Here is a 13,816-nt window from a genome sequence, read left to right as displayed (position 1 = left end):
AGGTAAACACGTACTCTAGACAACTCCAGCCACAGGGACTTTATTGAGCGGCTTAGCTTGGCACACAAATGGAAGAGTACAAACACACTACAGCATACTGAAAACTACAGTTGACATAATAAACACTTACCGATTGTAGTGATCACAGTAGCAGCAAAGATCACAGCATTAGGCCAATTCCAGTTGTTGAAAGTATTGTTCCCAGTGATGGCAACACCCTGTCCAGCAGCATTTGACACAACCTGTAAGAAAACAGTTTACAGTCATTCTTGGAAAATCCTGGCAGCCTGAAAAAGATATGTGCCTCTCCCTCTCAGGGTTTCCCCTTTTATTTTGAACACATGAACAATCATTCAAGTTTTTTTTGTGAAGGTTAGCCTAGTATATGTGTTAACAATAATTTTATGAAATATTAAAAACTTGATTCACCTAAGAAAAAGTAGTGCAGGTGCTCTGACATTTAAATAGTGGGGGGTTAATTAGATAAGCTTTTACTTGACTTACCAGTTTAACCCAAATGGATCTCTTCCAGAGACCAAACACACTCCTCCAGACTGAACTAGCATTTAACCTCCAGTGCAGTTCTTGAATTTGATTTAATATTAGGGGCATCTTCAGAACTACTATCCATTTCAAAACACTGTTACATGCCTCAGCTTGACTTGGGAATGAGCAGGATGTCATAGAATCCTTGGCAAAGCTAGTGTGATTAATGTTAATTCACCTGCAGTCCCTGGCAAAGTCCAACTATCTACAAGCCAATGTAAAACTGTACTTTTCAGCAAAGACAGACAAATTAACACTTTTCCTTAAGTATTTCATGCAACAGGACTTCAATCATTGTCCTTGAATCAGGCCCCATTCTCATCCCCTCTTTGAATCTAGTATGCCATGATGAATGCAAACCACTTGTTTACAATGTTTTAGGGAAGCAAGTATAGTTATTGGCATTTCCACAGATTCAGCAAGTCAGGTCTTCAGGTGCTCAAGAATTATTAACCATATTCACCTTTTGTAGGAAGGGACTTGGAAGACCCAGCCTCCCCGCCTTTACAAAACTAGACTGTAGAAAACAGAAAACTAGACTGTAAAAAACGTAATGACTATTTAGTGCAGAAAGTCAAGGTTTCAGATCAAAATCGTGCATCTTGCTGATTCTGATGTGTATTTCTACCTCCCTGAAGTAAAGAGAAAAACAATTTATCATATTCTCTCCTAGAAATCCCTAGTTATTTAAATCTTTGCTCTGCCACATCATGCTGCAGTTAAAGCCTTCTCAGGTTACGTTGCTCTTCTCCCTTCAGTGTAAACCAAGGTTGTCTGAACAAAACTCTTGAGGCTACATCCTGATACAAGAGATGTCAAAGTATCTCCAAAAGTTGATTCATAACATTATCCCACTTTCTGTGTTTCTCCCTCAATAAGTCTTGAAAACAAAAAGTATCTTGAGCCAAATACCTAAAATTGGAGACAGAGGAGATTTATCTTAAACTGGTAAGAACTTACAGAGGTACCCACAATCAACTCTTCCTTCCCTCGTCACCCTTTCCTTCCTTTCTACTTGATTAAGATCTGATCTTGGACCCAGGAGAGACTCAACACAAAGTTCAATTGCTACTGAAAACATACACAAGTTAACACAGGTTTTAATTATTCTTGAGACTTATTACATATCACCACCCTCCTGCTGTAATAAAAATGCCCTCAAAGTGAATGTATTGTGCATATACAAGATGCAAACAATTTAATTAAAAACGCACTTTCAACACACAAGCTATTACAGAAGATAAAAGGAGAAGCATTGAAAGTGAATGAAGGTACCGAACTAGATTTTTTTTTCCTGGTAAACTCAATGTGGGTGAAAAACTGCATGCAGTGTCTTTCCATAGCCTATAGGCTCTGGATAGGAAAGGGTAGAGAAGAGTTCTCACCAAGGCAGTCATTTGTCATAAGAAAGTGGTGTTGAAATAAGAAGTAGCCCTAAAATGGGCAGGTTGAGAGCAGGCAAGTAAACACACAATGCCACCCACTTCCAAAAAAAAAAAAAAAAATTGGGGGCAGCTACAATGGATCTCAAGAGTTCATCTGGTTCATCTGAGTACCAACCACTCAAAGTAACCTCATTCATTTCTGCTATGGTCTGCAGATGGAACTTCCTAAAAGCCCCAAAGGACATCCAAAGTACCTGATAGACACAATCTGTGATCTATTATCCCTGAAAAGATGCCTTGACTTCTTCCAATGCCAAGCAACACTGCACTAAATGTTATATCAAACACTGTTTCTCCAGTCATTTTCCATGCTATAAGCGCACTTGGATTTTTTTTTTATTGTTATTTCCTCACAGAGCAGCTGATCTCATAAGAGATGCACTGAAGTATCCGTTTCCATTGTCACTGGGCCATTATCTCATTGCATTACTCCACCTTCAGTCTAAGCTAATGAGCTCAGTTTCCCAGTAGGTACAGTTACATTAAGATCCGCCACTGTTTGAGGTCTGGACGTGTGAAGGGGGCCCAGATCCAAGGCGAAGAAGCTGCTGGAGTGAACAGCACACAGCTGCCCTTCACACCCAGGCAGTTAACATTTTGGGAGAGAGATGTCCCGTTCTCTGAGTTATATAAACACTTTATATAGAGAATCACAGATACTCTCCAGCCAAAGCTGTCATCCTCTTCCTGTCCTTATTTGCACACAGCTATCTGCTATTAGCACACGGTTATCTACTATGTACAGTCTAGTCTTTTAAGTTACTTTATGCCAGCAATAAGCTTGAATACATTACACGCAGCCCAGCTGCAGGAACAAAGATGGTGACAAAACATGCTTAGATAGATTTGGGGCAGTGGGAAACACACAGCTGCTTTCCAAGCAGCATAACTGTTGCCCATACTGAAATAATTAAATATTTTGGCTTCAACAAACAATGCGAGTGGGCACTATACAATTGAACAGCAAATACGTGTTTTTTTTTTCCTTGGTAAATCTATTCCTTTATTGTCATATGCTAGGATACAGAATGCCCCAGGTTGCCTGTGCTGGATTTCTTAAACTACAGAAAATTTGCTCTAAAAAGCCTTTGGGTGGGAAAATAGAGGGGAAGGAGGGAAGGGCAGAAGAGCGTAGATGGTGCAAGCGTTCTTAATAGCTTGAAAGATGTCTTGGAGAAAAATACGTTTTCAAGTATGCCCAAATTCAAAAGCTGAAAACAGGTAACTAACTCGGAATTTACACATCACTTTAGACCCTACCTCATGACAGTTTGTACAGGCAGGACTTCATTTTCAGTCGAACAACTTTTGCCTCACAGGAATCAAATCCCCTTCTTCTTCCTCACTCCCCACCACTCCAATTCTGCACTTTGGCAAAGGAAAAAGGAAAAGAAGATCTAGAGCCCCTGGAGCTATTGCTGAAAGTAAACAGACTTGCAATTGCAGAGGGAGATTTAAGACACACATAAAACCTACACATCTTCTGATAACATTAACACAAGTAGAAACCGGGATGCCATTTGAACGTAATGAAGCAGACAATTTGCTCCATTTGCAGGTACGTCCCCACAGACAGACCCCAGCACTGGTCCAATACAGCCTTTTATTTCCTGGGCTTGGTGACATTTTTATTAACCCCCTGATGATCAGGTTTACTCAAGATTTATCAGATATCACATGAAATAGTTGTTAAATCTTTATCTTGGGCAAAGACATGGAGTTTCTCTCAGATGCTTTGTGCACATTCCACTTGCAACCCTCCTATATGAGTAACACTAAGGCTAAAAAGTTCTCAAAACAAATTTGAAAATAGCAAGGAGAAGCCTTGACCCCCATAGATATGATCCTACTTCTGTTTATTCTACTTTTCAATTTTCTTCTAGGGACAAGCCGAGAAGACCAGCAAAGTTCTCCCAAACTGGGAAGCTACATACTAATGCCACGTACTTTATTCGAATTGTTTCTTTTTCTACTGGCCTGTCAAGGTTTGCTAGGGCAAGTCTCTACATCAGCTTAAAAGCTTGCAATAGCCAGCAGACCCATTGTAGCTGTCCTTGTCTTTGTATTAGCAGCAGGGATGGTTAAGTTTAAAATTTGATCAATACCACTGCAAGGTGAAGTGGTTCACAACCAAATGAGATTTAGTCCCTGTAGAAGTAATGCAAGGGTACAAAACTAAGAACAAGTACATCGGAGACTGCCTTCAAGTGAGCTTTATAACTAGGTATGTGGCATATGCCATTTTACTGTGGCTTCTTGGTTTTCAGAAGGAGGAAAAATAGGACAAAGCTCTCACCTTCTGCATCTGTAACCATGAACAAGTGCACAAGGCTTTGTTTCCTTTCTAGGAAAAGAATTACAATTTTCTTGTACACCCTCCCTTCAGGTATTTATATACTTTGATTAAATCCCCTTGAGCCTTTTCTTCTCCAGGCTGAACAGTCCCAGCTCTCTCAGCCTTTCCTCATAGGAGGACTGAAGCACCCTCTAGTCCCTTGATCACCTTAGTAACTCTTTGCTGGACTCTCTCCAGCATATCCCATGCCTCTCTTGTACTGGGGAGCCCAGAACTGGACACAGTACTCCAGGTGTGGTTTCACCAGTACACAATAGAGGAGAAGGATCACCTCCCCTGACCTGCTGGCAATGCTTTGCCTAATGCAGCCCAGGATACCTTTAGCCACCTTAGCTGCAAGGGCACATTGTTGGCTCAGGTTCAACTTGATGTCCACCAGCACACCAGGTCCTTTTCTGCAAAGCTACTTTCCAGCTGGTTGTCCCCCCAGCATGGACTGGTGCGTAGATCCAGACAGCAGTTAGTGATTTTATTCTAAGAGTTAAGGACTGCAAGAAAGTTGTGATACAGGTTTTGCATATCAAGTAGAAATAATTGCATATTTGGCATGAAATTCTAGACACTTTAATAAGGATTAGCTGGGTCTGATAACAATAAGCAATAGGAAAGAAAAAGGACTTCTGGAGTACTTATGGCCAGATAGACCAGACTAGAGACACAAGACAATAAACAGGCTGTATAAACTAGAGCAACAGAAGCTGCCCCACAGGCACCCTACTACATACAAGAACAGCCAGATATTGCTCAGTGCCAGGTCTCTTTTGAAGAGACTGAAGCCTCCCGTGTTATTCAAAGCATTCCCTGGAGATCTGACACATAAGTCTAACAGTAGTTTTAAGCTTCTCCCAGTGGCAGGAACAATTCTTTTTTGCTAAGTGTTTCTCTATAAGAAAGGAGATGTAATTGAACTATTAAGCCTGAAATCAGAACCAGTGGCTTTCATTCTACTCTCAAGAGTATTACCATGTACATAAAGGACAATCACAGCTGGCCACTGCATCCAAAAGTGGAGTCCATTTAAAGCAATAACTAATGCATCCTTTCAGGACTCCTGGGCTTTGTCCCCTCTTCTGACTCTGAAGGAACATGGAGTAATTCTGCTTCTTTCTCAAATTCTTTTATCGAAGATGTAAAGATTTAATGCACAGAAAACCAGAGAATTGCAAATCTACCAAGTACTTCAGGGACCTTCCTACAAGGAATAAAGCTTCTACAGCAATCTCTTTCCACTTTGACATCCAAATCTTTTATACAATTTGAAGAACACAGAAAACTGTGCCGCAGTTATCTAATCATAGGTATATACAATACTGACAATTTAGCCAATCATAATAAAGTTGTCCAGGGTAATAAGGTTTAAATGTATAATATCAGATGAAACTCTCTACTGCTCTTCATCTTTAAGCAGATTTTAATTTTAACCAAATCCAGCAGCAGCAGAGCAAAGCAAATAGGTGAAATGGTATAAGAAGCTGTATGGACATTTTTCATGTCTTTTAAAGTCAAGAAAATGCTTAAAGTAACTCCTAAGTTACTTTAAAAAAATAAAATAAAAATCCATGCTATGCAAATTACACACCTTTCTACTTGTCCCCCATGGGTTTTGCAGTTACCCAGGTTTTCTGGCTCAAGCTAAAGAATTACACTAGCAGTCAGATGTTTATAATAATTAGATTTTTACATGCAATCAAAACATAGTTAATTATTAGTGTTTGTCTTTCTAGTAATAACAAATTGAGTCACATGTTAAGACTCCCAGGTCAGATATACATTACGAAGTTCTGCTGGCCTAGATAATATTGTCTCAGGATTACATGTAAATAAAGTGAAAAGAAACCCTCTCAGTCACTACTCCTTTTGAAGGAAAAAAGTCTGCGGGTGGTCACAACTAGATCGACAGAACAACTTCCTCAGGCTCATCATGCACACAGGCAAAGTGACCATGGCCAGAAATTTCCTTCCCTGTTGGCGTATTACACTTTGACATCTGCTTGCATATTAAAAGCAGCAGAAGCTATTTCACAGACACAGTATGAATTTGTAAGTATCTTATAGCTAGATAAATAATAGTAGATTCACAGTCAAACTAGGAATATATTAAGCCTGGCTGATAGCTGTCACACTCGTTTATTAAGTTTGTGTGTCTAGTTGTAATCAACAAAATATAATAATAAAAGCTATAATCTATTGAGTTCTATTAACTGGAGAAAGAGAAAAGGAAAAAAAAAAATAGAAAAGAGAGATTTAAAATGAACTGCCTTCTTCCCCACCCCCCTCAATGTGTCCTGAATGAATGGAGGATATTTTCTCTGATGGGCAGTATTTTCCTCACTATAGTATCTTGGAAGCTTGGTGTTTGGGTAAAGAGACAGAAAGAGAAGCCAACTATGCAACTAATAGTTTTACCAATGAGTAAGAAACTCCCCCCCCCCCCCCCATTACTTTTCATATCTAGATATATGAGGTGTATACATGTAATGCTTTATTAAAATTTTCTATTTGAGGTCTCCAAAACCATCATATTAGCCTATATATTCTTGAGACTAAAATATTTCACCGCTTTCTCAGCCTTCACTTCCAAAGACAGCTGCGCTACTGCTAAGAAAATCTTGCTATGCCACAATGCTCACTTTGGTAGCCAGAGACACAACACGGCAGAGCTGCAGGAAGATGAGAGAGAACACACAAGGTTAAATGATTTCATCAAGGCAGCAGAAAGAACAGCTACTCCAATGTCATTTTTAGGAGGGCTGCTATACATGTGTTTGTGCACAGAGAAATCAAAGCTCATCACTTCTTGGACAGAAGAAAAAAAAAAAAAAAGGAAAAAAAAAATCCTTTCAGGATTAGAATACCCCAAAAAACACAGCCTAGAATACAAAACAGTGGCAGCCTGTTTGGACACATACTTCTGCCAGCCACTTGGCACCTACTACATTTATATGCAATCTGCTCAAGGCAGAGTTCTCAGGGGAGGATGGTCATGACCATCCACCCCTCTAGAGCAGCTCAAAGTCACCAGAAAAGCACAAACTTGTGGTTCCTGCTATCCTTTTTCTCACCCCCACCTCTAATGTAATGACAGGCTTATCCTGATTGCTCACTCACTTGGACTCTCAGTTCCCAACTGACTGAAACATGCTGGCATATGACCAGGGCCAGTGCACAGGGCCAAGCGAACAAGCCTTTCAGGCTGCATTAGCCACTTGACAGTCTCTGCAGGACTATGCTAACCAGCAGGACTTAGGATAGCTGACCTTTCATTTCCCTCTCAGCATTATCTGTGTTCGCAATATGAATTTCATGTTTGTCAGGACAAGAACCATGCCAGATGTAAAAAGAAGTCTTTTAGCTGAGTCCTGGATTTCCTACTTCACTTCTGTGGGGAATGGTTTGCGACCTTTTTTGTAGAAAGAAAAATAAGACAAATGAACCACATTGTCTCAGTTTAACAGGCAACACCCTTGTGTCTTGCAAACCTGTGAACGTTTTACTGGCCTTTACTGACCTATGCAGAGAGTGGAGTTGGAAGGTGGTTGGGGCAAGAGGTGCAGGATATGAGTCAGCAGCACCTGCATTAGAGAAAGATGATGGGATTTAATAAATTCCACATTTATTAAAGAGGACATCAGTTGACTACGCAAGTCTGATCCCAGATCAACCAAGCATATAGGAGTGAATCCACAGTTAATTCAACTGCTGTGCACAGCATTTCTTCCCAGCTGGCCTATACCAAGAGTTGCTAGGTTCTCCAAGACTCTCACTAATCCCAGAACTTCTACAGTCTATTTTAACAAATGTAAATTCTGAGGCACAAACAGCTTGTTTCTAATAGCATTATGGGGTTATGGCCACCTACCACAAGGCCAAAGTTGAAACTGAGGCAAAAAATAGGAAGTAATCATTGAGGAAATAATGTTAACTTTTACTGCTTAAAGAATAAAAACCCCCAAAGCCTCATGCTTGGTGCTTACAGATGTAAATAATAAACCTAACCAAAAGCATACATGAACATTACCCGAAGAGCTAGAGAAATCAATATGGGTATACAGGATTCCTTCCCCGTATCTACGAATTGAACTAGAACAAAAAATCAAATCCTGGAAAGCAAGTGTTAGTCCCAGTGTTTACATTCTTACATAGATCAACTAGAAATAGCAGGGGACGATTTTTCCCCTTGCTGTCATACACTGCATTTAAAAATGGTTGATTAAGTGTTATTGCAAGTAAAAACATATTTTGCATTTTTCAATCAACAATTTAGTCTTAAAATACAGTGCCTATCAAAGGGCAAACTTTTGAAAGTTCCCATTGGGGAAAAAAAAATCCTGGCAAAATACAGGTTTACATCCTTCAGGGGATGGTTTTCTTTCCAGCAATAGCAAGATTTAATCCAGAATGAAGTGGTATTTTCACACTCCTACCATACAGCAGACAGAATGTTATCCTGTCAGTTTTTCAGTCTTCGGCAAAAGGAGAACTTCTTTAAGTAATCCTCAACTCTTCTTTTTAACTGCTTCAACATATCAGTGTTTCTTTAAATTTGCTAAAAGTAACTTTAAATGATCAACCAGTATCTTAGCATACAAAATAGAAAGGTACATATATAGGTCAAATGCACTGTAGATACCGCATTTTATCCAAAATATTATAAAACAAGATTGAACTTGCTCTGCAGAAAAAGTTTACCTAATTTGTTGGTTCTTCATTTACCCAGGCAACTTCAGTGTTTCGTTCTATTCATGCAACAGTGCTTCTCATTGCAAAAATGAATTACAGAACCAAGACACTATTCCTTTCCCTTCATTACACTTAACTTTGGACTGTCAGCAACTTGGACTTCCATCTAAGCATACCTTTTCTTACCTAATAGAGCCTCCAGCACATGCCACTTCATACAGAGCTGTCCCTACATCTAAGCCTGATATTTAAAGAATGCACGTAAATACATGCCTGGTTTTCATTTTGCATAGTGTTGTTATGTAACAGGACAGTAAACTAGACATTGTTTGTGTCTGTTGATTTAGAATACAGCACACCCAGATGTCTTTTCATATGTGTCTTGGTCTTGATTTCTTAATTAGGCCATTTTGTCACAATTCTTTATTGATTTTTTTCTCCCCCCAAGCATTGGGAAAACTCCTGTTGCTAGACTTCAATATGCCTAGTACTTTTTTTTTTCTTTTATAAGCAGCCTTGCTAGTTTTATTAGATGAAGAAATCGCAGAGTAGGATACATTGCCTTGTATTGGACTTTGAAATCAGATTTCAAGGAAAGTAATTAAGCACCTGCTATGAAGAAAGCCACGGATTAGAGCTGCAGATTCCTTTAAATTTACTGATTAGCCAGGAAAGCAGAACGGCTGTCTATTAAGAACACCTGAAGATCACAGCACTACACACAGTTAGGCATGCAAGATACTGCAGAACACGGAGAAACACAGAAGTGGTCTTCAGCAGAGGGAAAATACTCTTGACTAAAATAACTGCATCACCCTGCTGTAAAGAAAGCCCGTGTATGTCCTTCGAAGAACATTAGTAAGCTTGAGGAGGTACTAGAAGGCATTCACATCTTAACCCTACTCACATACTTTTACACTGGAAAATATTTGCTATTTAGTGTAGTTCTGAGGAAACTTAATCTGAGGTTTATTTAGGTCCTCAGAACTGAGGGAGAACACAGAAATAAAACAAACTGGAACTGCTCAACAGTGAGCTCTAGGATATTTCTGCAAAAGACACAGTTGGATAAGCCAATTAATTCCTATTTGCGCCTGAAGTTATATCAGGTTAGCCTGTTCTTTTTAAAATTCACACTACCCAATCCCAGAATAACCCGTATGTACAGAGAGGATTTAAACACGAGCATCCTTGCTATGGGTTAGTGTACTACTGCATACAGACTCCAGGACTTTCCAAAAATGTTGTGAACAAAGTTTTTTCAAAAGTACTTGCATTTGGATTCAGTGCCATCACAAATAAAAATGAAGAGATAATGGTGTCACAGGTCCCTACCTTTATTAGGCTAGTGGCCTAAAAAGCCATCCTGACCTTGCAGAAGAGACCTTCTTTCTAACTGTTCTGCTAAGTGGAAAGTTTTCCCCTACTTTCTCCCAAGCACATTGGGACAGCACTTTTTTCTCTCCCTCTCTGGCATTATTTTAACACACCACCAATTATGCATGTTAACCAGGAAGTTGGACTTCCACTTCAGTGGACTGAGTCTCAAAAGGAACAGAGTGGAGAGTTAAATAAGTCTGGGCACTTCATTTTTTTTTTTCTCCTGGGTTTTATTTTACCTTTTTGGAAGTGCAACGTGTGTGTGTGAACAATCTTAAAAAGATAAATTTGTAACATGGACCAAGCATCAAGCTTTCTTAATCCATAACTGCTGACGCTGACAACCCAGGGAAGAGAGAAAATAATTTGTTTAACCTGTGAAGAGTATTCTTGCTAAAAACAGTACTACAGGCACAGGCATCTCGCCACTGTGTTCTTACTCTATATGCTTCCTAATTGGCTAAAAGAACCACGGTAGAGAAGGCACATTTGTCACAGATCAAATTGTCACAGGTCAAACTTGTTATTTCATTCTTTTAAGTGCTCGTTTGTTTTCCTGTTTTTCAATTACAATTTAACCAGATCAAGTGATCCTTTAGAAAGGCAATCTATTAATTAACCTATATTGGGCAGAAGAAATCATGCTCTTCAAGCCCAATCTCTATTTATTAACCAGAAATAGCTCTAGTCTCAGAGACAAGAAACGGGGGAAAAGGTTTTTACTTGCTCTACCCTGGTTTTAGCTTTTTATCTGAAGGCCATGCAATAAATCATGAGTTTAGAGGAGATGTAAAGAACCATCTTCATACTTGCTTGAACCTGAAAGTCTCATAAAAAAATTAATTGTGGCTAATATTTATGAGTCTAGAGGCCTCAGGACACAGTCCAGTGGAAACATTTTGTGGGTCTACAGTCGAATTAATTCCATATTATTGCTTGGGAATAGAGAAGGTAAATAATTGTGCCAGCTATTCCCTGCTTGGAAAAATGATAAAAATTAGACAAAGCATGAACAGGATGAAACAGGGTACAGAAGAAGTGAGGATAAATACCTTGGGTACTTCTATAGTGCCACCATTATATATATTGAATAGTCTTCTCTCCTTCCTTCCCCTGCCCCCCCCCCCCCCCAAATAAAACCAGTCATTCATGTGTTGACCATTTTAGTAGTTCATATAGATGTAAATGCTGATCACTGCAATGAATTCTACTCTAACTACAGCAAGTCCTTAAGGTTGCTTCTACTTGGAGAAAGAGAGTCTTAGTATTGCCGTAATGTACTGCAAGATTACATGCTCAATCAGCACTGGTAGCTGGCACCATCAGCTCTTCATTCCCACCAGGATGAACACAAGCTTCACAAAATGAATTTATATTTTTGAGTTTTGCATGGAAAATTACAGCTGAGTAATAAACCTAATTGAGAGCACTTGCCTGAGGACATGATGCTTCCCCAAGCTGCAAGCGCACTTTTTTTGTTTGTTTGTTTTGTTGGGTTGTTGTTTGGGGTTTTTTTGTCCCTTGGCATGGAGAACAAGGGCTGAGAGTTTTAAAGTTAATGGAAAATATCCTGGGAAATAATTCTCTTGACATGTCAATGGTGATTATCTCCTGTGGGACAAACAAGTGGGCAGGGAACAAACATACCACTTAACCCTCCTAGCTTCCCCAACTTCTGCAGTATCTGAAAGTTAATAGAAAAACAGTAGTTCCAGGAAAGGGTGTTGATTTAAAATACAGAAAATGCCTGCCTGTAGAAGAGAAGAACTGGAAAACCAGCTGACTTAGTTGAATTATATCCTTCCACAAGGGAGAGCAAACTAGCAAAATACAGCTTAAAATATATCCAGTTTCTGTAATTTCCTCCTTCAGTCTATGCTATGAACTGAATCTCTCCTTCAACTATCCTGAAGTAAGAAGAGAATTCCAGAACTTCTGTATCTTGAAATTGGACCTTATTGCCCTTGAAACCAATATAGGTTTTGTCATCAGTTTTATTTAGAGAAGATAAGGTTTTATACAGGTAGCACATGAGTTGTGATAAGCCCCAGCAGTGCTGTAAGCTTAAAAAAAGAGTAATGACAGAACAATCAGCTGGCACACTGGCTGTATCCTTTATAGGCCTTTACTGGCATCATTTCAGTCATTAGCAAGGATGGCGACTGATCTTTCATTCACATTACCCATGTACTTGGGTAATGTACTTAGTACTGGTGACATTATAGACTTTGACATGCCTTCAACACATAAACACCTTTTTCAAACATTTATTGCTCAGCTGATTTGAGAGGCCTACCAATAAGTCCTGATCAATTGCCCACTAAATCATTACTGCTTTAGTTTCAAGGATAACATATCTTAATGAAGAACCATGTTTCTAAAATTGGGTATTTCAAAGTCAGCTTTAAGATGTCCTAGTCACCCACTGCAATTTATTCTGCCTCTCCTTTCCCATTCCCTGCCATAAAAGTGCTATCATAACCTACAGCAGTAAATGCAAGGGGAATACATTTTTTCGTTACATCTCATCAGTCCAGTCATACAGTTTAGGCATCTCAACAACAGAAGCACACAAATAAAAAAAAAAAAGGGAGGAACTTCAAGGAACAGCTAAATGCTTGAAACTCCTTTCCTGATGTCTTGCTGTCATTCTGCAAAGCACTGGTGAAACTTAGCTGGTGCAATTTCTACAATTCTGGTCATCCAAAGCCAAGAAATGAGAAGAAGCAGACAAGGGCTAGAAGAACGAGAAGACTACTATGGGTCAGCTGAAGCAATTTGTACTGCAAAAATAAAGGCTGAGAGGGGCTGGCATTGCTTTCTTTTGTACTACATCGGAAACTATAACGTAAGACCACAAACAAAAGCCATTTAAACCAAACCCCAGTGTCTTTAAGATCCAAAAAACCCCAAACTGAGTGTCAGTGAAATTAAGCTGTAAATTAAAACAGGTTCTCAACCTATGCAATAGTTTTTAATCAAAGCATTCAGCATGGTAGTATAGATGAACCTCCCTGTCTAAACCAAGATCCAGCTTAACAGTGATTGGTTTAGTTTAATGTAACTATTTCTACAGTGTGGTTTTACAGGCAAGATTTTGGACCTGAAATCCCTACTACAATTATAATGCATTGGGGAGTAAAATCCTCTTAGTAAGAGAGATGGAGTTCTTCAGACAGAAGTTGTGAGAACGAGTAAACAGTTTCACCATGTTCTGTTGGCACCATTCAAAGGCATGCAGGAGTTCTTCCTCAAGGATTGACACGATGCAGAGAAGGGGAAAGATAAATGCTAAAGAGTAAAACAAATTACTTGGAAAGAAAAAACTGTACTGATAAATAGAACAACAAAACTTTTGCAGCACCAGCTTGATTTATATTTTTTCCTGGCAGACTTCTAACAAAGAGTT

The 13,816-nt window shown here is 39.2% G+C and overlaps 1 protein-coding gene across 1 annotated transcript in view; it reads right to left on the bottom strand.

Annotated features, from left to right (window-relative positions):
- KCNK5 (potassium two pore domain channel subfamily K member 5) overlaps window positions 1-13,816 on the bottom strand; it is a gene marked incomplete at both ends in the record, with an annotated part of 32,122 nt that overhangs the window by 4,408 nt on the left and 13,898 nt on the right. Inside the window, one exon of the mRNA XM_082481575.1 lies at window positions 131-242. Within this exon, the coding sequence (XP_082337701.1) occupies window positions 131-242 (112 nt within the window). The remainder of the gene's footprint in view (window positions 1-130; window positions 243-13,816) is intronic.

The sequence above is a fragment of the Vanellus vanellus genome (assembly GCF_965231255.1).
Source record: "Vanellus vanellus genome assembly, chromosome: 3".
Lineage (NCBI taxonomy): Eukaryota > Metazoa > Chordata > Aves > Charadriiformes > Charadriidae > Vanellus > Vanellus vanellus.
This window is presented reverse-complemented; position numbering and strand designations above follow the sequence as displayed.